The 28,000-nt window shown below is 37.6% G+C and overlaps 1 protein-coding gene across 5 annotated transcripts in view; it reads left to right on the forward strand.

The window, feature by feature from the left end:
• Positions 1-28,000, forward strand: part of LOC136686356 (neural cell adhesion molecule 2-like) — a 463,525-nt gene that overhangs the window by 345,130 nt on the left and 90,395 nt on the right. For all 5 annotated transcript variants that reach the window (XM_066660073.1, XM_066660071.1, XM_066660072.1 and 2 more), the window contains exons 5-7: positions 4,713-4,850; positions 18,761-18,878; positions 23,114-23,283. In XM_066660073.1, the coding sequence (XP_066516170.1) occupies positions 4,713-4,850; positions 18,761-18,878; positions 23,114-23,283 (426 nt within the window). The remainder of the gene's footprint in view (positions 1-4,712; positions 4,851-18,760; positions 18,879-23,113; positions 23,284-28,000) is intronic.

A 28,000-nucleotide genomic window follows, 5' to 3' on the forward strand; every position in this document is an offset into this window, starting at 1 on the left:
CAGACAAGGGTAACAAGGGACAAGGAAAGTGTGACAAATAACTTAAAAAAACTAGTTTTATTAGGCTGGCACCTAATTAGGCAAATATTTTGGTAAAAAATTATAATGGATAATTCTGTCAGACTTTTGCCTTGTTTTGTGCCTTTCCTTGTCTGTCAACAGACACAATGACCCAAATTCCCTAAATATACCCAAACAATCACAAAAATCAGACAAAATTACAATATTCAAAACACAAATACACATTCATAAAAGACACTCAAAATACATCACAAGCTCATATCAAACATGTATTATTCAGACATACCAACATCCATCTGAAAAAAAAAATAAACAAAACAAAACAAAAACATACTTATTGTCTGTTCCCTTGTCCAGCCACATACACCTGTTTTTTTATCTTTCATTTTGGTCCAGTATTAAACCAGAATTTGTCATTTCAGTTCATGTTTTTCTGTAAAGGTTATGTCAGCTGTTTGTACAGAACTGACCAAGTGTATTCAGTGGTTGCAGCTAAAAAAGCAACCTAATATAGAGTAACTGTATTGTGTAAAAATATAGAGTAACTGTAAGTGTTAAAAGAGTAATTTGATTTAGGTCTTGTTCTGGTTAATTCCAGGTGTCATTAATTTACCTTAATAACCTGTAAAACCTTCTGTAAAACATGCAAATAGATAATGTTAGAACCTATCAAGGTTAGGCGTAGGGTTATGGGCTGCTAATTTATTTGCAGAAGAAAATTAAATTACCCTTGGAATACCTTTTCCAAAAGCATTATTCATTTGCATGCAGAATTATTTATTATTTTCATTTATTTAGTGAAACTAGAAAAAAAGTAAAAAAAACTTTAGCACAGCAAGAATCCGGCTACCTGAAATAGGTCACTTACTAATGGAGAATTACTGGGATTGTGGCAAAAATTAAAAACCACCCTCAGACTTGTCTGAAACACAAATTCTTGTTTGAAAATAAGAGTGTTATAATGCTAAGTTACCAAATAAAACTCTTGCCAAATCCAAGTGCAAAGCAGCCACACCACTTAGAAAATCTTTAACAGAACATATTTAGTGCTGTTATATCTATTAGTAGTGTAATAATTAATTATTGACTGGTTTGAATACTTAAATACTTTGATATCTATTCCCTTATTCGGGGGGCTGGGAGGGACCATAGAAAATCATGAATTCCATAATTCCATAGAAAAGCAAGCCAAATTCCAATAAACAACATTTGCTGATTTTGTTGGTGATACCTTAAAAGCTTTCAAAACACAATTTATGCAGGCCTGCAGCTGGTTTATAATGTATTTTTTTTCTCCCAAACACACCTAAACCATTTTCTTTTTGGGAAGTCCTCTACATTGTCTTTAGCTTAATATATTAGCTTAATATATCAGATGCAGCCAACATACATTTTAATGTATGGAGGTGAACCAACCTTAGAGGCCTTAAGGGAGTTGAAACAAAATTTTGGGAAGGATTTTTAATTTTTGGTTCTGAATTTGCCACATCTGCTTACGTAGATGACTTGCCCAAAAGCCTACAAAAAGGGCAACTTATGGCAGATTATGAAGCACAACAGTAAAACCCATTCAATATTCTGCAGTCAAATGAGGCATTTTGCAGTAAACGTCTCTTTTGTACATAATTTCCAACGCATCTTTCTTTTCTCTTTTAGCTTGCTAGATAGCAAACTCCACCTAGCTGATAACAACAAAATAGATCACTTCAACACTGCTCTAAATGTAGACTTGATGCTTATGTGAGACAAATCAATGATGTGCTGTGCATTGTAGTGAAACCCAAAACAAAACTATGTGCTGCATATTTTTGCTGTGGCAGGTAATTAGCTCAGAAAAACTAGCTTAAATTGTAAACAGTGTTCTCCTACTGAAAAAGCCTCCAAGCACTCCAAAGCCTATCCATTTTACTTGTGCTGTGAGTTGCCACTTTTAATGCATAGATTTGAAAAAGTGTGAGAAGATTTTGAAAATCCTTGAGAGTTCTATACAGATCTATAACCTGAATGTTTTGTTTTTAAACATTTAATTGTAGAGAAATTTAGATTTTTTTAAGATGCTTTAAATGTGTAAAATGTGCATATCTTCAAAAAAGAAATTAAATTACATTATTAACTTACAACTTACAAAAGGATAATACTATGCCTAATACATCAGGTAGAGTGTTTATAACCATCTTATGCATTAAATCTCATTAAATGGTTTAAATTTTCACAGGAAGCTACTGTGAATGACTTAAATATACAGACATTTTAAACCTCCCCTTATGGGATTTCCCTTTAATGTGAACATAATCCAATCTTTTCCATTATTTTCCGTAGTGCTGCACTTATATAGTCCCATGTAGAGGATAAGTGTTATTCTCAGTTTTTCAGCTGACTTTAAGTTCTCAAGGACTTCAAGGACTAGTCAAAGACAGTTTCTCAGACTCAGTGGCTGTTAGCCACAGCTGTTATGTATAAAAATTTCCAGTCTATCAAGGCCTTAGCATTCTTTGACAAAGCGCCAATACCACTTTGCCTCAGGCCAGACTGAGTGTCAGTGCTGTCAATTTCCTTCTGCCTCGCAGCATGGTTTCACTGTTGTTCCATGAGTATCAGCCAGATTTCACAGCCAGGCTTCTGACCACCTCTCTACTAGTACAAAAATTAGCTTCTGTTATTGCAAACCCTCATTCGCTCACCATGTCCTTGTCTAATCCTATCAACATGTTTCCTGCCCATGCTCATTATGGCATGGAAGACTGGGTTAATTCCAGACTGTAGAGTATTAATCCACCATATTCTGACTCAGGCAGTATTTGAATACTATTATATTTTCATATAGTTTTATATTTGGGGCGGCACGGTGGCGCAGCAGGTAGTGTCACACAGCTCCAGGGACCTGGAGGTTGTGGGTTCGATTCCCGCTCCGGGTGACTGTCTGTGAGCAGTTGGTGTGTTCTCCCTGTGTCCGAGTGGGTTTCCTCCGGGTGCTCCGGTTTCCTCCCACGGTCCAAAAACACACGTTGGTAGGTGGATTGGTGACTCCAAAGTGTCCATAGGTGTGAGTGAATGTGTGTGTCTGTGTTGCCCTGTGAAGGACTGGTGCCTCCTCCAGGGTGTATTCCCCGCCTTGCGCCAAGTGATTCCAGGTAGGCTCTGGACCCACCGCGACCCTGAATTGGATAAGCATTTACAGATAATGATATTGTTATTTGGCTATGATCCTTTATTTTTGTGTATTAGAAGGAAGAAAAATCTTAAAATTGAAGAATGATAAAAACCAGTGGTATGTTTAATTTTTAACATTATGTGTTTGCACCCATTTCACATGCTCTAATCTAGAGCATTTTTTGGAGCTTTTGGAGTCATGCCAAATATTCTTACTTGTGAAGTAAGTTGTATATATATATATATAAACATACAAAGACAAAGTTTAAAATGATTTATTCAACTATACATGAAAACAATTAAAACAAGTTTTTACATCTGCAATTATTTATATAAAACAGAGGGTGTAATTAATATAATCAATACATAATCCACATTTTTCCTTTATCCATTATTGTTTTTTCTAAAGTCAGTGATCTGTTCTCAAAATGGGAATTGCTTCAATTAAAAAAACAGTTATACCCCAATACATGAATACAGCTCTCATTATATTGATTCTAAAACCAAATGAAAATGCTTATGAATGTCATAATTACCGACCTATATCATTAATGAACTCAGACATAAAAATCATCAGTAAAGCATTATCCATCAGACTGGAGTATGAAATATCTTCACTCATAAATTCTGATCAGATTTTATTAAGGGGAAACACTCACCAGGGAAAAAAAATACTTTTTAATATAATAAACAAGATCAACAGTAACATCCAAAATAATAGCCTCCTTGGATGCTGAAAAGGCATTTGACAAGGAGGAGTGGACCTTTCTCTTCATCTCCCTCAAACACTTTGGATTTGGCCCATACTTCATCAACTGGATTAAAACTCTTTATAACTCACCAATCACATCAGTCTTTACCAATGGACATGTATCCAAATCGTTTACCGTTTAGAGGATCTAGAAAAGAATGTCCCCTCTCCCCATTATTACTGTATTTTTTTATTGAACCATCCATTAGACAGTGCAAAAAAATCTCAAGACTCAAATCAAAAGAGTCAAAATCATATCATCATAAAATCATCTTATATGCAGATGATGTCATGCATCTTCAATCCTTTTATATCAATCCAGTCAGTCCAAAATCTAATTAAAAACTATAGCAAGGTGTCCAGCTACTCCATTAACTGGTCTAAATCAAAGATACTGCCTTTAGGTTATTTTGATTGGGATGCCAGTGTCTAGAACATTACATTTAAATGTGCAACTCAGTCTATTAAATACCTTGGTATTCACATCTCCCTAAATCCAGTGGCCCGAGTTTGTACACATGTTCCCGGGAACATGAGCTACAAATGTGTTGTATTCATATTTTCACTGTAATTCTATTTCAAGATTTAGGGAATTATTAATTTCAGCAGTAATAGTGGCTGTAAAACTGTGTTCCACACTGTTGTAGTTGAAGTTTATAACCATTCCCATGCACCTAAGTCATGTATTACAGCTGAGTGAAAAATGTACTGAAACTTTGGTAAAGATATTATAGGACAAATATTGACTTTTTATCTCTTCTTTGTTCTATGTCTTGCTTTTCTTCTGAAGAGAGGCTCCAGGTTCTTGCCAACAACAACCTCCAGATCCTGAAAGTGGCCAAAGATGATGAGGGAGTGTACCGCTGTGAGGCGAGAGTGGAGGCCAGGGGCGAGATCGATTTCCGTGACATTGTCATGGTGGTAAATGGTATGTACTCGGCTGCTTTCTAGACAACCTTAAGACCCACTGTCACATGCCTTTCTGTGCTACCAGGTTTTGAAAAAAATATCATTATAATAAGACTTGGGTAATAAACCTCTTGAGATGAAGCACTGTAGCATATTGATCTAAGTCTTGGCCTTGGGCTGACCATTCATAGGTTAAGAATGGAGTCACCCAGCTGAGACAAGTTCATTCATGCAGAAGGTCATAATATGGATGGTGGAACCATGCTGAGAGGAAAATAGGGTCAGGTGGCTCTAAGAAAGCTGAAGAGGGAGGTACTAGGCCTTGAATGGAAACTAAATGAGAACTTGACTTTTCTTTGAGAGCAATTGTGGGTTCTGTGGTAAAAACAGAAAGGAGAGAGACTGTGATTACGATGCGTCTTCTTTTTAAAAATAAATGCTTTAGACTACTGAAATTATATCTGGAGTATGATCTTTAATATATTTGATTTAACACAGATTTCTCTATCTACTTGCTGGTGTATTTGTAGATTTAAACATTCATTATTTGTAACCGCTTATCCAGTTCAGGGTTGCGGTGGGTCCAGAGCCTACCTGGAATCATTGGACGTAAGGCAGAACACACCCTGGAGGGTGCATCAGTCCTTCACAAGGCAACACACACACATTCACTCACCTACGGACACTTTTGAGTTGCCAATCCACCTACCATTGTGGGTTTTTGGACTGTGCGAGAAAACCCATGCGGAGAACACACCAAATGCCTCATAGACAGTCACCAAGAGTGGGACTAGAACCCACAACCTCCAGGTCCCTGGAGCAGTATGACTGTGACACTACATGCTGCGCCACTGTGCCGCCGCAGATTTAAACATTAGAAGTCATGACTAGGGATGGATGCCCTGTGATGGACCTTGTCCAGAGTGTGCGCCTGCCTTGCGTCTATTGATTCCATGCCATCTCTTAGGCTCTTGGCCTACCACAACCCTGAACACAGCAAAGCAAGTTACAGAAAATGAATGAATGTATGAACAAAGTCACAGTTATCACAGGGAATAACACCAGCCTGTTGTTATTCCATATTATTTGTTCCATATGCCCTATGCAGACAGGAATAATTTTACCTGTGGAAATTGTGTAATGTAATTATTACTGGAGTATCTCAGTAATTTAAGTCCTGTCCAAATAGACCAATTGTCATTTTTGGAGTGTGCACTCCAGTTTCAAAAACATAGTATTAGCGCTTTAGTCATAGTTTTCTTTTTTTAAATAAGCAGATTCAATCCAGATTCTAAACTTTCACTTGATAGCATGTCTGTGTTCTATCTGCAGATTCTAAAATTATATATTTTTTAATTTAGTTATATATGTGGATTTTTTTTTAATTTACTATACAGCCGTTAACTGTTGTGTGATATACTGCAGAATACTACATTTGCTGCATATACTGCAGTGATGCTGATTTTAGGCCCTTTCTGATTCAAAACAATAGTACTACATGACACAGAATTTTGAAATAAAAAGCATAGCACACCAGATATCATATATATATTTTTGTTTAGCATTGACACCCTTGACAAGATGACAAATAGAGTGCGTAACAGGCTGTGGTTTCAGCTGCTAAAAAGCACTTACACCTCCAAATTCCATGTGTTGTCACATGATACAAACAAAGCTAAACTGGATGAGACCTTTTTGTGTGTTTGCGAATATAAATATCACAGTGACAGCTGGAGAAGAACTTCACTGAAAATTGGGAATATTGCACTACAGAACATCTCTCTGTACTTCTCTGCTAATGTTGTTTGGATGGGTGTTGCATCAGGTTACTTCTGTCAAAAGATTTTGCTTCTTCTTCAGGGCATGTTAGATTTGAAAGATTATTGTAAATCTGAGATATTTACTGGGTATAATAATAATTTTAAAAACCTACACATAGTAAAATATGGCTTACCTAATATTAAATAATTGCCAGACATTTATTCCAAAAAATTAATCCAGCACACTTTTTATAAAATTTGCTAGCTCTTCAGTCTGTTTGCTTTCTGGAAAAATGTCCAGTGTTTCTATACAGCCCTGGCTCGGAAAATGGGAATCAAACTAAATGTCTAGGGAGCACTATCATTTGGTTGTTAGATCAGCAACAGCCAAGAACAGCATCTGGAGGTGTTAGGACGCCGGCGAAAACTCTGAACATTGAAAATCATGAAAAGAGATGATTTTGCTCTATTCCTGCTCCGTAGATGGGTAACATTGACTTATACTGACTGCAAATTTGGGAGACAGCTAAAAACATGAAACAAATACTCAAGTTACAAATGGGTTTCTGTGGGAATTCAAACAGTGGATAAAAACGTACAGGCAAGTTAAACTTACAACTTTACAGCAAGATTATATAGGATATGAGCCTGTAGGATGGACAATATGAATATTTAGGTTGAAAAACTTCTTTGAAAAAGTTTACTAGAGTTTCATGCGATGACTCAAGTTCATTCAGACACATTTAACTTCTAATTGCTATGCCATTTGTATGGAAAGAAACATTCTAATAAATTGTCAAAATGATGACTTTTAAAATAAAATTCAAAAACTGCAAAATTCATATAGGAAGCTTGTAAACTGACATTTGTGATATGTCAAAACATGGTAATAGTAGGTAGTTGTAGCTTAGCATGCTACAGCTTCATTCATCCCAGCACATTTGATTCTGACCCATGAAAACGTCACTGATTCAAGTTTAAAGAACAAAGATTCAAATCTGAGGGAGGGAATCTGTTGTAATGTGTAAATTGTTAGCTAAGATACTCTTCAAATATATACTAAAAGCTCTATATACTAACATCTCTGTCGTATCATTTTCTGTTATTTATCCTTTTCCCATGAGCTCACTGTTGGATCCTGTAAGCTATAAAAGTAACCTATCACATGTTCACATGGCTCCCAACTTGCTCCTTCTCTGTTTCACATCCAATAGGATTCAGATTTGTGCTTCATTCAATGCATGAAAAGAACTGGCTGATTAAAAAATTAATATAATTAAAACTATTTATATAAAATTAAAGATATAGAAAACTGCAGATGCCTAAACAAAAATGTTTCATTACTTACCCCCTTTGAGTTTTACCAACTGTTTTTTATGGTTTACATGATGATATTTTGGGGTGAGACTGTATCGCAACAGGTGGTGTTGAGGTCCTGGGGTAATGGGTTTGAGGCTCAACTTGGGTGACTCTTTGTGTGTTCTCCCTGTGTCCAGTGATTCCGAGTAGGCTCCCAACCCATCGAGACCCTGAACCGGATAAGTGGTTACAGACAATGCATGAATGAATGAATATTGGCTTTTTGTTCCTTTAAATGGTATAGCACAATAATAGTCATACGTTATTTGACACTTTTAACACAACTTCTTTTTCTGTCACATTGAACAAAGTATGGTTCAACAAATTAGCTCCGAAATGAGCAGTTCACTTAACCTCCTTATCATGTTATAAGTGATCTCATCCCCACTGCATCAACAATCTCTTGTTTGTAATTCCACGTTAATTGGGCTCACTTTGCCTTCTTTCCCATGTGTGATTGAGCAGTTCAATTAAAATACACCCACGACTTCCCTGACTTGCAGAGAAGTACGTGTGATCCATTCCCCACCGTTGATCTGCGAAACACAAGCGTTTACCTTAATTTGTTCTCTTAAAGCTGTGCTATCTTTAGGAGTGACAGAGGAAGTAGGGGAGGAGGAGGAGGAGGAGAAGGAATTCAGAGCATTGTCTTGAAGCGAGCAGCTCTGCTTGAAAGAGCCCAAGAGTTGTTTGCCTATCTCATCCTTCCTTTAACCTGATGTAATAACACGCAAAGGAAGAAAAGAAAGAAAGTGGGGGAGAAGGAGGGGAGAGGGGGATTGCATTCAATTTTTGTATCACCACTTATAGCTCTCAGGAAGATCCAATAAGCTTGCGCAATGAGGCGTATCCTATTATGCCAGAGACATGGCAACCGTCATCTGCTACCAAGACAGAACAACCTTTTACAGGGAGTCACTTAGCATGTGTCGGATACAGTATATGAACTGGAGTGTATGGCATGCCCATTATTGGTGATCAACTCCCTGTAGACCTTGAAGGACATTTTTGTAGTTCAAAATTCAGTTGAATTACAAATTTATTGGTGTGACATCACTCCAGATTGTGCAGCTTGGGGTGAAGGATGATGTAGTATGGATCCTTAAGCATATTTGTAGCAATTCCAGAGCATGCCATTAAATTTCATCCTAATTTCCTGGTTCTCGTAATAATTCAAGCTGTGTTTGCCAGCGGAATATCTATATCTGCAGTGGGTACATCATAAACTAGTTGAATATGCATAGTAAGGGTTGGCTACAAATTTTGGGCAAAAACAGTCAACCGTAACATTTAAATTAGCTCCTTGTTTCTACACTCATGACTCAATTGTGTTAGCTCAACCTGTCTTATATGTGCATTTTGTTGTTCAAAATGTACAGGTTATAGTAGACCTGTCACTCTGCATACTGTGTTATCCACCATTTAATCTGTTCTTCAGTGATCAACTGCATTGACACTGACTCATATGGTGGTGGTGTGTTAGTGTGTGTGTTGCACTCAAACAAATGGATCAGACACAGCAGTGCAGCTGGAGGTTTTAAAAACCTAAGTAGCACGCTTGGCTGGAACTAGTCTACAAACCCAAAACATTTAGCCATCAAAGTCAGTGTATAAAAACTCCAGCAGCACTGCTGGGCACAATCCATTCATAACTGTGCAACAGACACTGACATGCCACCACAGCACCAGTGTCAGTGCATCGCAGAGAATGATCCATCACTGAAATAATAACTGCTCTGTGGTGGCCCTGTGGGGGTCCTAAAGCTTGAAGAACAAAATGAAGTGGGGCTAAACAAGGTGTGGCGGGCAGTAGATAAGCTACACATACATCTACATACACTGCGAACTAGGGGGTATATATACACATGACCACACACACAAGGAACACATGAGAAGGATAATAAGGGGCAGGATCACAAGGAGACACAGGTGGAAACAATCACAAGTTGGTGCTAAGGCGTAGACAAGGAAGGAGACTGGAAACAAAACCAAAGGCATGTGCTAAAGGAACACATGGCAAACAAGGAAAACACAAGGAACAGGGCAGTATGCATGACAACTATATTATATATTCCACAAATATACAAATAACATTTTTTCAGGATTGTGGAGGGTGGACTGACAGAGGCGGACGCACACGCTAAAACACAGCAACTTTATTTAACCAAAACTATAACAAAACAAAGACATACAGGCAAAAAAAAAACGATGAACAGATGAGACTAATAGACTTGGGAGCAAACGACACGAGGAAGAGCAGAGACAGACGACTACGGAGGAAAACAGTGTGGCAACAGTGGAAACAACAACAGTGAAGAGCAACAGAAACAGACAGACTTGGAAGGAATACAGAGAGAAATGTCCGACAAGAGGAAGTGAGACAAGGGGACTTAAATACACACAAGGACACCTGAGACTAATAATGAAGGGTCAGGATTACAAACAACACTGACGAGGAGGGGGAACAAAGGCGGGACATGGACGGAGACATGGACAATAATAAACAGAGACACGTGCTACATGAGCACATGGTGGGGAAAACAGACAGGACTGGGCCAGGATGTGACACATTTAGTGATTTCAGATTATATTTTCTTTTAAGTAGGTTAATTACATTTTAGATACAAAATCATGTTGCTAAACCTTGTAAGAATATTATTAGTAAAACTAAACCAAATGTTAATCTGTTAACACTGTACACATCGGGTTCAATTCCACCCATATATTTACTGTAAGCTATTGCAACCATACTACAAGCAAAATAAATAATTATACTCTACTTTAATCTATCTTGATCAAAACTTAAATACCAGAATACCCCAAATATACTTACACATACTTATATACTTGTCAGTATAAGCCAAGTATAACTGCAGATTAAATTTATAAAAAGTAAACTGAAAGCATATTTGCTTTGTTTTTAGTTTAAAAGAACTGTTATGATAATGGCACACTTGGATAAACTCCATTTTTGTAAGGAAAGTCATACACTAGTGGTGGAATAGACGCAGTTATTGGTCCTATGTTGTTTGTTACACTCGCGTGTCTTGTGACAAAGATTATGTCTCGCTGCTTCTGCTTTCAGGCTGCCTTTTTATTGCGCTATTTTGAGAGTTTTTATTTTCATTGCAATGGTGTCAATGGAGTTGATTAGCATGCAGACGCACACGGCTGTGCTCTTTTCAAGCCCTTAACCCTGGCTTTCATCATCAGACGAGCTGCTGGAGTGTGGGCAGGGGTCGGGCTTATGGCCTCTCTTGGCTATCTCCATTGATCCCTTAAAAGGAAATGGCATGGAGATAGAAGGGTGGCTCATTCTCCTTGTCCTTGGCTGATATGCATCACCAGTAAACCAATCTTTCTTTTCTGTTTTTTTTCCCTCTACCCTACTTTGAACTCAGCCAACTAACAAAGATGAAATCACATAGCTTAAAATGTTGATTGTGCCTGATTTGCACGGCACACATGTACGCTGCCGTTCTCTACTGGGTGGCTTTCTTGGCCTATTTCAGGCTCTCGGAGCAGTGAATCGAATCCATTTGCCATGTCTCCCAACGACCTGATATTGTTATGTCGTTATGAAATGAGGATAACATTCTATGAAACGTGAAGGAAATCAGCTGTGTCTTAGAGGACAAATATAAATAAACAGCTTATGAAGTTTTGTGGGGAAAAGCTGTCTTATTTTATTTTATTTTATTTTATTTTTGACAGTCAAATAACCCTTCACACAGTTTCATTATACTGACTCCAGACAAAGTGAAATGAGCTGTAATTTGGAAGTCAAGGGAAAAAAAGAAAGTAGCTTCCTATTTAGTAAGTAAAGCGAAGGGTTTTATTGAACTAACCTTTTCACAATGGAGCCCTAAGGCAATGTTTTCAGATATCAAAGATATGCGGTAGTCAGATCACAGCAACTTTTGATTGCTGTTGAGGAACTTCTTATTGCACTAGATGCTGAAGTGTTTACAAACTCAGTTCTAGCCAAAGACCCAAAGACTGATGTTTCAGCTGCTTCATCGGCTGCTTTTGAAAGTAAGACTGCCAAGGGAGCCACTGAGAAACTGCTGATGCTTGGGCAATTTAGGAAGTCTGCTTTTCTTGTTATAAATAGTTTATATAGATGGGGTTCCTCTTTGTATCAGGCATATCTGCTGCAGACCATTTTAGATATCAGTTAGCAGACAGTAGGCCATTTAACTAAGCAGAATTTATCACTTCTGCCTCTCATGGATAAGTGTCAGTTAACTTTTTGCCCATCTACTCTCTATGAACTGCTCAATGCTCTACTGTTGCTGAGGTGTGTGTATGTAATTTATCTAGCAAATTAAATTGCTAAGAACATACAAAACAGCTTGTCAAAACTGGTGTAAGCCAATTATTCATTTTGTATAAATTACCTTTAAGAAAAACAACATGTAGCAGTAATTAGCAGTATTGAAGGCAGCATTAAGTAATACGGCAGTAATAATCACTACTTATTAATTACATGAATTACAATTAATCATTACGTAATGATAGAAACAAAAACTACATTTATTTTAAGATTTTATTAAATCCTATTCATAATTTAAAAAACAATTATGAAATCCTATTTTTATAAAAATTATATAGGATCTTGTTTCTTATCATTTTTAATGATTAATTGTGAAATTACCTAACATATTAGGCTTATTATTGTCTTAATTATCGTGAATTAATGTACCCACATTGTAAAAGGTTACAGAAAATGAAAAAGGGTTGAGTTGATTTTGTGGTTGTGTGTTGGTTCATATGCTACTAATTAGTGTGTTTGATGTATCTGAACTTGGCAAAGTCTCACATTAACAAAGATGTTGCTGTAAAGCCAGGGATCTAGAGTTGAAGTGCCTTGAATAAAGGACCTGAGGGAGAGCAGGCAGCGTTGATCGATTGGCAGAGAGATCAATGCTATAATCATGTTAGAGAGGCTTTAGCTTAGCACTCTGCCCAGCCTTCTGTGGTTTCACATTTATAACTTTGGAAATATAGCCAGTCCACTATCTGCAATAAGGACAATGTCAATTTGTGGATGTGTGTAATAAAGAAAGAGACTTTAGAGAACATATACACACGCTGCCCATTTTGTTTCAGCCCAAAACAATCATGCTTGTTTGTTTTTTTCAGAGAGTCTGGACTGCAGAGAACCAGTAAACATTGCTAATTTTGAAGACATTAGGCCAGATTTACTAAGATTTTGCACCAGATTTCTTTTGCAGGTGGAAAATACTCTGCATGATTAAGCATGCTTGCAAGTAAAATTTGAGCATATCTAATTTTCAACATTCTATAGTAGTGTACACATGTAAAAAAACAAACAAACAAACAAAAAAAACACTATTTTATATATTTAATTTAAAATTATTTACTGTTGTATGTTTTATCATTGTAGAAAAGAGCATGAAACATTACATAAAAGCCTTTTAGTATTTAAATAGGCATTTATTTTTAGGCAGAGCTGACCAAGTGTGTTGACCTAAAAAATAAATTTGTTTTTGGCCAATTGTGTCCAGAAATTTACAGTGTACATACAGTGTAATTTACGGAAAAAAAAACACATAATATGCAATATTCACAGTATACACAATATAAAAACTATACAGAGTATGATTGTGATGTCAAGCTGTGTGAACAATGCAAGATATTGTGGGATTTATTTATTATATCTTGAAACTTGTTGACACACACAAGGGATTTGTTTTTAGCCAATTGCGTCTGTAGTATTTTAGGAAACGTATAATGTACAGACACTAATTTGTGGAAAGAAATACTCAATATACAATATGCACAGTTTAGACAATATAGAAATATATAATGTAGGATTGTGGCATGTTTGTGATATTTTTAGGAAACAATAGCTATTGCAGGGACTGAGCAGTAAAGTAGATGTTGTGGTGGTGTTTATATTATCCAATGTAAATACATATTTTGAAGTGGTGAATGCTTACTTTTTATCAGCTGCCAAAATCTTTCTCACTTAGGGCATGTATTTGGAGTGTGTTTTTCACTTTTCCAGCTTAGAAACCAGATTCTGAAACTCGGGTTGCCAAGTTAACAAAGAGACATGGGAGCAGCTGTCAGATGAACAGACATCATGTATGTGAAGGCAAAGACATTCATTCATTCATTCATTATCCGTAACCGCTTATCCAATTCAGGGTCGCGGTGGGTCCAGAGCCTACCTGGAATCAAAGGCAAAGACATGATTTTCCTTGTCAAGGTTGCGGCTGTGTGACTAATATGTGCCCCAGTCTTGTTATGACAATATAAACCATGACATAAACCTTGTGAACTAAATATGGAATGCATATGCTGCATTAAAAGCAGGGTTCATATGATGCATACCACATGTTATTTTATAATAAATGATGTAATACTACTTCACTTTATTTGTGTAACAATACTGATTAGTGTAAGAAAGTGTGTATTTTTCACAATAAATGAACAGAACTGTACATTCAACAGGTCAAAATAGTGGTAGTATAAAGTAGTTGTGACAAAATAAATATAAGAGCAAGTGTAATAAAATGCAGTAATTAAGTAAACAAGTAAAATATAAAAGTCACTTTATATTACACACTGCAGGAGCCAATACACAGATTATTGCCATGTTGTGATAGATATTATTTTCCTCCCCAGTTTCACTTCAGCCTAATTGCATGTCTAATCTGTTGATATGGGTTTGGAATATTGCTATAAACACATAGAACACGTCTGTTTTTATCATTTAAAGAAGGAATGTTCAAAGGAAAGATGCGTGAACTGTAGCCCACTTTAATACAACCAAGCTCATTACAGGCTAAGTTTAGTTCATGATGTGGTGTTTTGTGGCTGCTCTGAACCAGACAGAGATGAGATTGGTTTTCACAAAACAAATTTTGATAACTGAAGTGCAGAACTGGATCAACAGCTCCTGTCACATACCAAATGTCCAAATGCCTTCATTTGTTGCAGAAAGTACATTCTCTTCTGGGTCATATTGTGGAAGGAGCTGATGTTGGTCTCCCACTTCAGGTCCTGGGAAATTATGGAAATTTGAAAGCCCACAGTTGACACAATGCTGTTGTTGTTAGGTGGAGCAGTGCTGAGGGGTGCCTCAAAAGGTCCATTGTCATCTCTGCAATCTTGAGCTTATTTAGCTCCTAGTTCAACCTCCTGCTCATGTGTAGACTCGTCTCTTCATGGATAAGCCCAATGACCGTAGCGTCATCTGCAAACTTCAGAAATTTAACAGCTGGGTTCTTGGAGGTGCAGTCATTTGTACAGAGAGACATGAGCTGTGGGGAAAGTACACTGGAGAGGATTCTAGGGCAGTGGTGTTTAACGCTGTGCTGATGTAATGTGATCTTGAACAGGATATTTTCAAATGTCCCTGCTCAGTCAAGGCGATGAAGGTTGTAATGCAGTCCCGTGTGGACTACATCATACACTGACTAGTTTGCCCAGTAGGAAAACAGCAGTTGTATTGTGATCTTCTTCAGGTGGACCAGCACTAGTCGTTAAAAAGACTTCATGTCCACAGACACCAGAGACACCGGCCTGTAGTTGTTGAATTATTTGTTGGGTGTTTCAGAGAGACCTATATGATAGTGGAGTGTTTGATGGAGGGCACTTCACAAAGCGCCAGGGAACTGTTTAATATCTCTTTGCAGACTGGAGCCAATTGGCCACTTGGTGTCAATATGCCCCTAACAAACATACAATAAAATTCATTCAGGTTGTCGGCTGGGTCCTAGATTACCTCAACACAGGGAGGTGGTTTTCTGTAGTAGGAGATAAGTTGTAAGCCGCTCCACCCTGATGCAAGATTGTTGGCTGAAAACCTTTTTGTCAGTTTTTCAATGTAGCTTCTCTTGGCCACTCTGAACTCCCTCATCAGTGTGTTCCTGGCCAGTTTAAACAGAGGCTTATCTCCTCTGCTGTAGGCATCTGCCTTGTCCTGACAAAGCTGTTTTATTTTGTCTGCAAATCATGAGTTTTTAAAGTTATACATGCAGATGATTTGGGTTTGCACCCATGATTTCTCACTAAAACTGACATAAAATGCCACAGTGTCAGTTAGTTCATCCAGGTTCTCAGCCGAATCTTCAAAAATACACTAGTCCCTGCAGTCAAAAGATTCATGCAGCTTCAAAAACACTCAAGTGGGAGCAGTCTTGCAGTTGTTTGGACTACAGGCTATGCAGATTTTATTTTCTGCTTATAAACTGGCATAAGATGAACAAAGCTGTGTTTAGAGTGCCCCAAAGTTGCCCAAGGAACAGAGTGTCTTTAAGTACAGCCTAACAGTGGTCCAGTGTGTTGTTTTCCCTGATCATTAATGTATTGTGTATATTTTGGTAGCTTGCAATTTAGTTTTTCTCTCTTAAAGTCCTTAAGGATAATGAACAATGAGTCTACATGTTTTCTTCAAGGCTGGTTATCTGCTCACACAACATGTACAGTGCATTACTCACACTGGTGTCAGCTGTGATGTAAACATTGATCATAATGAAGGAGGAAAATTCCCACTGTTAATGAATTGTTTGTGGTTTATGAACATTGTTCCCAAGTTTGGTCTGCAGTATTTATTTACATCACAATTCTTTAATGTAGGATGCTATATTAACTTAATGCAGGAACTTGATTTTTTCTCCAATAGCTCTGTCAAACGATCTGCATGTTACAGTTGTGTTTTCATAAAAAGCACTCCAAAATTGGTAGTCAATATGTTTCTTTTCCAGAGAGACAACAAACAACTGCTAAAACACATGTCTGCTGCCTTAAAAGTCCAATTTCTCAAGAATCATTATCCAATAAACATTCAGGACTGAGAACTTCATAGCTGAAGGAGAATAGATCTTTTAGATCTGAATTTAAATTTTTGTATCTGAATTTAATCTGTGTGAGTGAAGATGTGAGTGTGTCGCACTGCGAGTGATTGGTGCCCCCTCCAGTGTGTGTTCCCACCTTGCGCCCAATGATTCTGGGAAGGCTCTGGACCCTGAACTGGATAAGTGGTTACAGACAATGACTGATGAATGAATTACTGAATAAATGAATTTAGTCAGAATATTTCACCATCTCACAATTTAAAACACACAAAATAACCACAGTTAAAATTTAAATTCATAAATAACACAATGAGGGCAGAAAAGTTGTGCAGCAGGTAGTGTTGCAGTCACACAGCTCCAGGGACCTAGTTGTTGTGGGTTCCCCCTCCGGGTTTCTCCCTGTGACTGTGCGGGTTTCCACTGTGTGCTCCGGTTTTATCCCACGGTCCAAAAACACACGTTGGTAGGTGAATTGGCGACTCAAAAGTGTCCATAGGTGTGAATGTGTGAGCGAATGTGTGAGTGTGTGTTGCCCTGTGAAGGACTGGCGCCCCCTCAAGGGTGTGTTCCTGCCTTAGTGATTCCAGGTGGGCCACCACGACCCTTAGCTCGACAAGCAGTTACAGACAATGAATGAATGAATTAATGAATGAATGAATAACACAATTAAATATTTTAAATGTATCAAATAAATAAATATTATCTGAATGTAATTAGATTCTAAAAATGTGTCTGTTAAAAAGCTCCATACCTACACATTCTGCTGAAAAAACAAAAACAATTGCTCTTAATTGCATACAATTCCTTAAGATGTAAATGAATAACTTGTACTTCATGGGTGCTATTATTGGAATTTAAAATGAATAAAAGTGTGGTCTCTGAATTTTGCAAAGTACACTTTGTTTGCAGGGGCTCCTGTTCCTTCTGATCTTCATATGACACATCATACTTTATTATGGATGTAATAAATCTTTAAGGTAATGGTTAGCATTATAGGATCCACAAAGTTAATACCTCAAAACATTCTTAAAGGGCAACTTGTGTAAATGATTTTGGAATCTTTATTTTTTAGTGTTTTAAATAGCTAGGTTGGAAATGTTGGAATGGTGGCTGATTAGACATTCAGCGTGATTTCTTCACATTTTCCTAAGGGTGGCTTCTTTGGTGTGAAACTTTTCCTCTTAATAAAAGCAGGTGTAAATTAATGGCAGGGCCTATTATTGCAAAAAGACTTTTATCAGTAGCAGACAGGAGACACAGGTCTCACATGTGCTAAAAAATGTTTAACAATGAAACAACAGGAATACAGCTCAAGAGAAAAGTGTGTTTATCAAGTTACTCGTGTTAAACTGATTTTCAGGTTTATTTTTTTTTGGAAATTTGAGAAGTTTTAAAGATTTAGTACACCTTAGCTTATGAATAATGGGAGGCAGTTTTGTAGTTTGCAAGGTTATTGAAAATAACTCTAAAATGAATGCTTAATTTTGATGTCTTGCAGGCACATATTGCAAACATAAAATTTAACCTCATAATTAATAAATTCTGTCACTTTGGGATAGATGTGCACACACATTCTGTTTATTAATTTCCATAGTAAAACCTGAAATGATATGACACTGAAGAGAAGCTGCCCATGATTCTGAAATCACATGCCTAAATAAACTGCATTGTCTGGAGTGAGGAAACAGCATTCAGTTATTTTGCATGAGTGGGAGAGTGGATTTGTGATTCACAACTAATCATCCAATATCAGTAATTTCCAGAAGAGGTGCACTACCGGAAAAGGGGACAAATGCCACTAAGATAATTAATTTCTAAAGAACTACAAGTTGCCCATGAATGGTCCAAATTCTGATACACTGAGACTGTCAATTGCATGGAAAGAAGTAAAATTCTAGGCACAGCTGAGCACATGGAGCTATTTTTACCATATGGCTACCTGAATAATACCCTCACTATCTGTATTCTTTTTTCCACAGTTCCACCGGTATTGTCAGTTGCCCAAGAGTCCTTCAACGCAACGGCTGACTACCAGGAATCTGTGACATTTACCTGCATCACCTCTGGCTCTCCTGACCCTGAGGTGACGTGGCACCGGTGAGTGATGAGGGCTTTGCTGAAGAGCTAAAATGCTTTCAGAAAATATTGCATATTTTGCATTTGATTTAGTTCAATGGATGACAAAAGCCTTAACTATTTAGCTTAAGACTGATAGCATAACTTAATTGAACACTGATATAAATATAGAATGAACCCTGATATATATGGAATGAACAATGATATACAGTACCAGTCAAAGTACCAGACATGCCCACTCAGGCAGGGTTTCCTTTGTTTTGAGCCATTTTCCACATAATGTGAATGTACAGTACCAGTCAAAAATTTGGACATCCTCTCATTCAATAGTTTTTCTTTGGTTTTTTTTTTATTTTTTATTTTTTTTTTAATTGTTTTCTACATTGTAAATGAATATGGAAGACCTTAAAACTATGAAGGAACACATATGGAATTATGTAGTAAACAAGAAAGTGTTAAACAAACCAGAATATGTTTTATATTTTAGATTCTTCAAAGTAGCCATCTTTTGCTTTGATGAACATTTTGCACACTCTTTCTGTTCTCTTGATCAACTTGAATGATTGAATGTTTTCCAGTGAACAGCTGTGGCCTCGTCAAGAGTTAGTTTGTGGAACTGCTCACCTTCTTAATGTGTTTGAGACTATCACTTGGGTTATGCAGAGGTAGGGCTGGTACACAGCTCTATACATTGAATAGCCCTAATTCCAGGGACAATTAACTTGATACTGAATCTTTATGGTGCAAGAGGTAGTGTTGCTATTACAATGCTCCAGGGTCCTGGGGTTGTGGGCTTGAGCCCCGCACTGGGTGACTGTCTGTGAGGAGTTTGGTGTGTATGTCAATGTTCATTCCATATATATAAAAATTAAATTATATATATATATATATATATATATATATATAATTCAATTATTATATTAGAATTATTATATTATATTAGAATAATAAAACAATTATATTAAACTAATATATTTACACTACACAAATTAAAGTCTATTAACTTAATCATAAATATTAAAGCCTCATAAAAGGAGCTTGAAATAAAAGTAAATTTTCCAGGTAATACATGGGGTTTACTGCATTGCTGGGAACCTGGCATTGTAAGCTATGTCGAGCATCATCTACCCGATGTTGTCCAAAGCAAAGCACTCTAATCTACTTTCCTATTGGTTTCAGATAAAAGTCCTTAGGTTCTTTTCTTAGAGATCTTAAATGATATGTGGTTTTGTAGTGGCTGCTGGCCTATAACCACTTCCCAGATAGCTCTTGGCTTAATTTCCTGCTTCTGCCATTGACCTGAACTCTTGCTTTATTTCCTGTCTCCAGTGCATTTCACAGCCTCCACTTGGCACTTTATACTATCATTAACAGGCGCACAATTATCTCCTTCCCGGTATTTCCCCAGGGTGACGCATGCAGCAGGCAATGACCATAATATGGCCTTTGAGCTTAGGACTATATAAGCGTAAATTTGTGAGATGAATGTGTAAATATGTGTTGATTAAATGGCTTAGAGGGAAATAAATGAGGTTGGAAGGATAGACTGATGGATGGACAGAGGTAAGAAAATAAATTGATACATGAGAAGATGGGTAAATAGATGGATGAATGGTCTGACAATTGGAAGGATTGATGGGATAATTAGGTAGATGGATGGATGAATGTGTGGCTGGATAAATGATAAATGATGACTAGACTATGGGACTGACTGATAAATGGATGGAAGGATGGACAATAGGGCAGAATGTTTGATGGATGGAAGGATGGACAATAGGGCAGTATGTTTGATGGATGGACATAGCTATGGATAGGTAAGTTGATGAATGATGCACAGAGGGATGGATAGAGTATTTGACAGATACTATGAATGAGTAAAAAATGATAAAATGGGAAATGAATGATACATATATTGATGGATGGATGAATGAATTGAGAAAAGGATGAATGAATGGATAGATAGATAGATAGATGAATACAAACCGGATTCCAAAAAAGTTGGGACACTAAACAAATTGTGAATAAAAACTGAATGCAATGATGTGGAGGTGCCAACATCTAATATTTTATTCAGAATAGAACATAAATCACAGATCAAAAGTTTAAACTGAGAGAATATATCATTTTAAGGGAAATATATGTGTTGTTTCAAAATTTCATGGTGTCAACAAATCCAAAAAAAGTTGGGACAAGGCCATTTTTTTATCACTGCGTGGCATCCCCCCTTCTTCTTACAACACTCAACAGACATCTGGGGACAGAGGAGACCATTTTCTCAAGTTCAGAAATAGGAATGCTCTCCCATTCATGTCTAATACAGGCCTCTAACTGTTCAATCGTCTTGGGCCTTCTTTGTCGCACCTTCCTCTTTATGATGCGCCAAATGTTCTCTATAGGTGAAAGATCAGGCTGCAGGCTGGCCATTTCAGTACCCGGATCCTTCTCCTACGTAGCCATGATGATGTGATTGCTGCAGAATGTGGTCTGGCATTATCTTGTTGAAAAATGCAGAGTCTTCCCTGAAAGAGATGATGTCTAGATGGGAGCATATGTTGTTCTAGAACCTGAACATAGTTCTCTGCATTAATGGTGCCTTTCCAGACATGCAAGCTGCCCATGCGACAAGCACTCATGCAACCCCATACCATCAGTGATGCAGGCTTCTGAACGAAGCATTGATAACAACTTGGGTTATCCTTGTTCTCTCTGGTCTGGATGACATGGTGTCCCAGTGTTGCATAAAGAACTTCAAATCGTGACTTATCTGACCACAGAACAGTCTTCAATTTTGCCACACTCCATTTTAAAAGACCCCTGGCCCAGTGCAAATGTCTGAGCTTGTGGAGCTTGCTTAGAAATGGCTTCCTATTTGCACTGTAGAGTTTCAGCTGGCAACGGCAGATGGCACGGTGGATTGTGTTCACTGACAATGCTTTCTGGAAGTATTCCTGAGCCCATTCTGTTATTTCCTTTACAGTGGCATTCCTGTTTGAGGTGCAGTGACGTTTAAGGGCCTGGAGATCACGAGCATCCAGTAGAGTTTTACGGCCTTGACCCTTACGCACAGCAATTGTTCCAGATTCTCTGAATCTTTTGATGATGTTATGCACGGTTGATGATGAAAACTTAAAAGTCTTTGCTATTTTATGCTGGGTAACACCATTCTGGTATTGCTGCACTATCTTTCTGCGCAACAATGGTGGAATTGGTGATCCTCTTACCATCTTGGCTTCAGAGAGACACTGACACTCTGAGAAGCTCTTTTTATATATAATCATGTTGTCAATTGACCTAACTAGTGTTAATTGGTCTTCCAGCTGTTCGTTATATGCTCAATTTCCTTTTTCCAGCCACTTATTGCTACTTGTCCCAACTTTTTTGGGATTTGTTGACACTAAAATTTTGAATCAACATATTTTTCCTTTAAAATGTTACATTTACTCAGACTCAGACTTTTGATCTGTCATCTATGTTCTATTACGAATAAAATATTGACTTTTGCCATCTCCACATCATTGCATTCAGGTTTTATTGACAATTTGTGTAGTGTCCCAACTTTTTTGGAATCCGGTTTGTATATGAACAGATATGTGAATGGATGAATGGATTTAAGGATGGACAGAATATTGTATGAATTTATGGAGGGAAGGAAAGTGGATTGATGGAAGGATGTGTGGGAGGATGGAAGGAATTATGGACAGGTGCATAACTTGTGTGGATGGATGGATGGATGGATGGATGGATGGCATTTGGAAAACAATTGATGGATTGAGGGAAGAATATGTGGAAATGACAAATATTTAGTCGATGGATGGGAAGAAAAAGGGTTGATGGTTTGAAAATAGGTCAAAGAGATGAATATATGTTAGAAGGGTAGATAGACAGAAGAATGGGCCAGTATATGGAGAGAACTGTACTACTGGATGGATAGATGAATGGGTTTGTATTAAGCAATGGATATGTGGAAAGGATGGATAACATGAGTGGACACAATTGGATGAATGGATGAATGGCTTGACTGTGGGCAGGTGGCTAGAGTGGTAAACAGATGGATGGACAGAACTGAGTAGATAGTTGAAAGTATGTTTGTTGGACAAATGAGCTAAGTGGTAGGTGGATGAATAAATTGCCAGATGAAGGGATGGACCCACACAAGGGTGAAATGGTGGTCCAGTTACAGTCTGTGCCTGGTCTTGTGTGGTGGATCACGCTGAGGTTGCTTCTCTTTCACACCATTTCCTTTCTTTGATCTACAGGAAAGGACGTCAGATAGAGAGATCTGAGCAATATGTGTTAAACACACTTGAAGGAGGCAAGAGCACGCTGACAATAAAGAACATCAAACAGGGAGACGGAGGCCCTTACACCTGCAGAGCCAGTAATAAGGCTGGAAGTTTGGAGCGTGAGATTCTCCTCAAAGTGTTTGGTGAGTACATGGTCTTGGAGTCAGAAACAGTATGAATGTGGAGCTCATATATGTCTAATATATGTCTTATTTTAGATATCAATTCATCACATAAGACTGTATAACTAAACCAGGGGTCATCAAACTTTTTAACCAAAAAGGCCAGCTCACGTTTTTTTTTAGTCTTTCGAGGGACTGAAATGCAGCCAGTGAAGAAAACATCTAGAATAAAAACACTATATACCATGTCACCAAAAGTTTGAAGCTAATGTTATTTATATTTTGAGACTAAAGTAATAATATTTTGAAAACATGTTTACAGCGCTTTGTCTTTTTATAGCCACAGCCTCTCACATGTCAGGAAGAAACGGCAAAGCCAACCCTGTTAGCGGTGTGGGCTTAGGAGGCGGGACTCTGAGTACAGACAAAAATCTAAACTGTGTACGAAATTGCGAGGGAATTCAGCAGTCGCTGGATTGGTATAGAGACATGTCCATTTGGTCTCTACCCAAATCTATGCCCTTGGCCAGGCCATATTATTTTCTGCTGTAGTTAAAGGGGCCAGTCAAATGAAAGCAGCGGGCTGTAAATTGAAGACCCTGAACTAAATTAACTTCAACTAATTGCATCCAAAATGCATCCAATTTCTGCTTATTCAATTTTATATTACAACATTTGGATGATAAAATTTATATTAATGCCACATGACAGAATCTAAGAGAGTGCGACAGTGGAGTGTCCATCATTACTTCAGTGTGTTATAAAGGCAGAAAAGAATAATTATTTTGTCCAAAAGTCCCTTTTCTAAATTCCTAAATATAATGGCTCAGGGCCAAGCTCTAAAATTAATAACTCCATGGTTATGAAGCTCATTTGTCCACTCTATATCTGTAACACTAAAATTACACTTTATTTTTTATCACTAATTGTGATTTTTTTTAATCATCTAAACCTAGAATGTTTTCTTGCACATGGTCCATGAACTGAATACATAATCTCATGTGTCAGTTACGTAAAGAAGAACATTCACCTTCCAGTGCCTATAAGTAGCGCAAACGGCACATCAGGGTATCAGTCTATTGCAATAATTTAGTAATGCCCTTAACTCCCGGCTGGCTACATTCAGTGGGAACCTTTATTCAGATCATTTCCTATTCTTTTCTGCCACTCAGTCGGATGGCTTTGGAAGGCCACAATGAAATATTCTTTGCAACACCGATGAAATATTGAGTCAGGCTCCATACATAGGCACTGTGGAGGAGCTTTGGCATTTTCTTTCTGTGCATTCCTTTTCATGTCTGCCTTTTCTAAGTAAATGAACAAGTCAGATTTTTCGCCAATACAGAGGCGCTGGAATACATTAAACGTGATTCTGTTTCAAAGACAAAAAAAACGAGCACGCACTCAATTATCATGACAATCTGTGACATACTTAAGGTTTGTGCCTGGCATGCATATTGGGTGAGTGATTATTTCCATTGTCAGCTTTGTGTAGAGATATATTTGCACCCTCCTTAAGAAACTGGTTCCTCAAAATGCACATTAATTTGACCTTATTGGATATGAGTTTTGTTCAGGAAAGTATGGCAGCGGCGCGGCAGCAGAGATCTGACTTTTCGAGACATTTGTGGCCCTTGACAGTCGGCACACTGGGGAGACGGAAGAAACAGAAGCTGGAGAGCCATGGAGGGGCGGGGGGTGGAGATAACACTTGACACATGGCAGGAGATGAAGGAAGGAGCGTTAGTTCAGAAGAGTTAACCATCTTAACGTGAATCTGTTGTATTCATCTCCCACCTTGTTCTTGTTATGGTTATTATAAGCAGCAGTTAATAGTTCTCCTGCTGATGTGTTTAAACCTTTAAAACGTCATTCAGTGAATTGGTGCAATATTGAGCTGTAGTGTGAAGTGGTGTTTATTTGTAGTGTTGGCATGAGTGCTGCTTCTGATCAATTGATGTGGGTAGGCTATTTATTCTGACTACCTCCTCCTGCACTTAACATCATAATAAAGGCAAACAAGCATGATGCAACTTGCCAGTTAGGCTTTTAAACTTGGAATCACCCATGAAGTCCACAGCATCATGTAGCGTTTGACACAAAAGCTCACAATGCTGAGTGACACTCAATATGTGACCATTGATTTTTCAGCCAGACAGCTCCAGGTTTTTTTGATGAAATTTGATACAATCTCAACAGATAAGCACTGAACCATTATTTTGCAGTATTTTCAACAATGGATAGGGTGTTTATAAATCATAACACTGGGGAAATATCCACTTTATTATATGTTTTAGTCCTGGTATTAATATGTACATTTTTGCTAATATATTAACATTTAGTAGGAATTGAAAATATAATGCAGTGTAGGTGTGTTATAATACAAAGCAAAATCCTGGGGTTAAATTCCCAGTTAAAGTAAGAACCCAAAGATATATTGATGACTCCTTGGGCAAGCCTCCTAAGGATACGTGTCCCATTGAAATTTGTCCATTTCATTTCAATTGGGCTTTTGCAACATGCAGTAAAGCCGGAAGAAAATAAGAATACATTTTTAAATTCTTTATTTTTTTTTAAGTCTCGTAGTGTAAACTCTGGTAAGTAGGCACTCAAAATTTGAAGACTATTCTGTTCAAAGGCAACCAGTGCTCCTTGTGTTTAGTACTGGTGAGAAGATGGGCACTACAACAGTCCAAACAGGGGTAAATGGGCACTTAATGGGCAATAATTGGTCCCAGGCAAGGAATTTCTAATTTGAAAACAATAAAAACAAAATATGACTCCCTAAAAGGGAGCATATACAGAGAATTAACAGACCCAGGATGGAATATAGTTACACGCCAGTATAAAGAGATGCGTGGGCAGCCACCAACATACAATTCAAATATACTGTTTGTTGAATAGGAATAAAACTACACAAGTACCATCCTTGATATTTCAGCCCACTTTCTAACCTTTTGAATAACCAATAACTAATTTTATGGTTAGTGCTATTAAAGGCTGCTCTAATGTCCAGTATTATTAAGATCACACCTCATCTGCATCAGCTGGAATTAAAATAGGCTTTTAAAATTCAAGAGAGCTGTCTCGTAAGTCAGGAGCACAATCAGAGGTGAGTTTTCATTAATGAAACTGAGTAGACAGTGACAAAAAAAATCTTTTGTTTAAAGAAAATATGCTATAATATCAAAAAAGGCAGGGGGAAGAACACAAGCGCAATAGTAATTAATTTCTCCTGTGAAACGTGGTTTAAATTGAAACTAGAGTGTTTTTAAATAAGGATAATGAACCTGCAGCTTGGATAGCTTTCACCTATGCTCAGCTTGTTTGTATTCATTCAGTCAGTCAGTCATTTAGTTTGTTAGTTATTTTGTTGGCTAGTTAGTTAGTTTCACCCCTTTTTGCAGTTGCTGTTTTCAGCTCATTTTAGGCTCACTAGATATCTTAAGTCCTATAAATAGTAAAATGATCATTCAAGGTTTAAGCTGATGTAAACACTAGGACCAAGACATTTATTTACATTCAGGCTTTAGTTTCCATAATTTAAGTTCCAACTGAGAACCTTTAAAGACAAAATAATAATAATAAAAAAATAATAAAAGCATATTATTTTAGGGTTAAACAGTGTCTTACTGGGTGCTGAGGATAACAGACCAGCCATTTCTTTACATTTTCTGATTCACTAGGATCCTGTAAGATGACTTACAAAATTTTAAGCAAAAAATGATGTCATACAACATTTTCTGAAAGTAGACAATATGTATCACAAAGTTCCCAAACATTTTGAAATAGTCTGTCACAAAACATAAAAGTTTAATTTGGTTGTTCTGTGATAAAACAAGTAAATTTAAATTTATTCTAAAATATTTTTTTGGCCCCGGTGGCGTTTCATACCGCTCTTTCAGCCATAGGCCCTCCTTTACTGTGCGTCTCTGGCGTGCTCTTCATGTTCCCAGGCGTTCCCTCCCTCTCCCAAAAAGAGAGACTAAGTGATCTCGGCATATCGCCTCTTTTTGTCTTCGTCTGGGTCCCTGCTATTGGTTTACAGATGTGTCAGTCACTTCTGACCCGCCTACTGAGAGCTGTGAGCGAATCCCTGTGGAGAGCGGTGTCCAGCAGCACACCCCTCCCTCGGATAATAGGACCCCGCTCACAGCCGGCAGTTGCTCATTGGTCCATAGCTACACTGAATCCAAGAAAGAACGCCCTCAGTTTTGAATTCACGAAGACGGTACGTAAAACTTTCCCATTGCCGGGGCGCTAGAACAGTTACCGTTACGCAGGAAATAAGGGCATGTTTACTGTGGCGTGGTGAGCAAGGGATTATCTTGTGCAACGTTTTGCTTTGGAGCTCTTCACCGGCGCGGCTCTTTTCCTGAGAATGTAAGTGATTTTTAAGACAGAATTTGAAGAGATTTTACTGTTACGGTTTAAAAGTCTAAGTTTTAATGGTGTAAACAATTACCTAGCAAGGTGGGCTTTCTGGTTTTTTGTTTGTTTGTTTTTTTCAGGAGAACGGTGAAACGGTGTGCTAGTAGTTGTGTTACTTCTGTAACATATGAGGTCGTGATCATTTGACACTATCAACTATTAAATTTTGATTTTAAAAAAGTGTTTACCATAGGGGCGTTGCAGTTTAACTCTTCTTATAATGGAACCAGTGTAATGTAAAACATTCAGTCATTCTTTGTCTGTAACTGCTTATCCGTTTGAGGGTCACGGTGTGTCCGGAGCCCTA

This window comes from Hoplias malabaricus, chromosome 2, assembly GCF_029633855.1.
Source record: "Hoplias malabaricus isolate fHopMal1 chromosome 2, fHopMal1.hap1, whole genome shotgun sequence".
Lineage (NCBI taxonomy): Eukaryota > Metazoa > Chordata > Actinopteri > Characiformes > Erythrinidae > Hoplias > Hoplias malabaricus.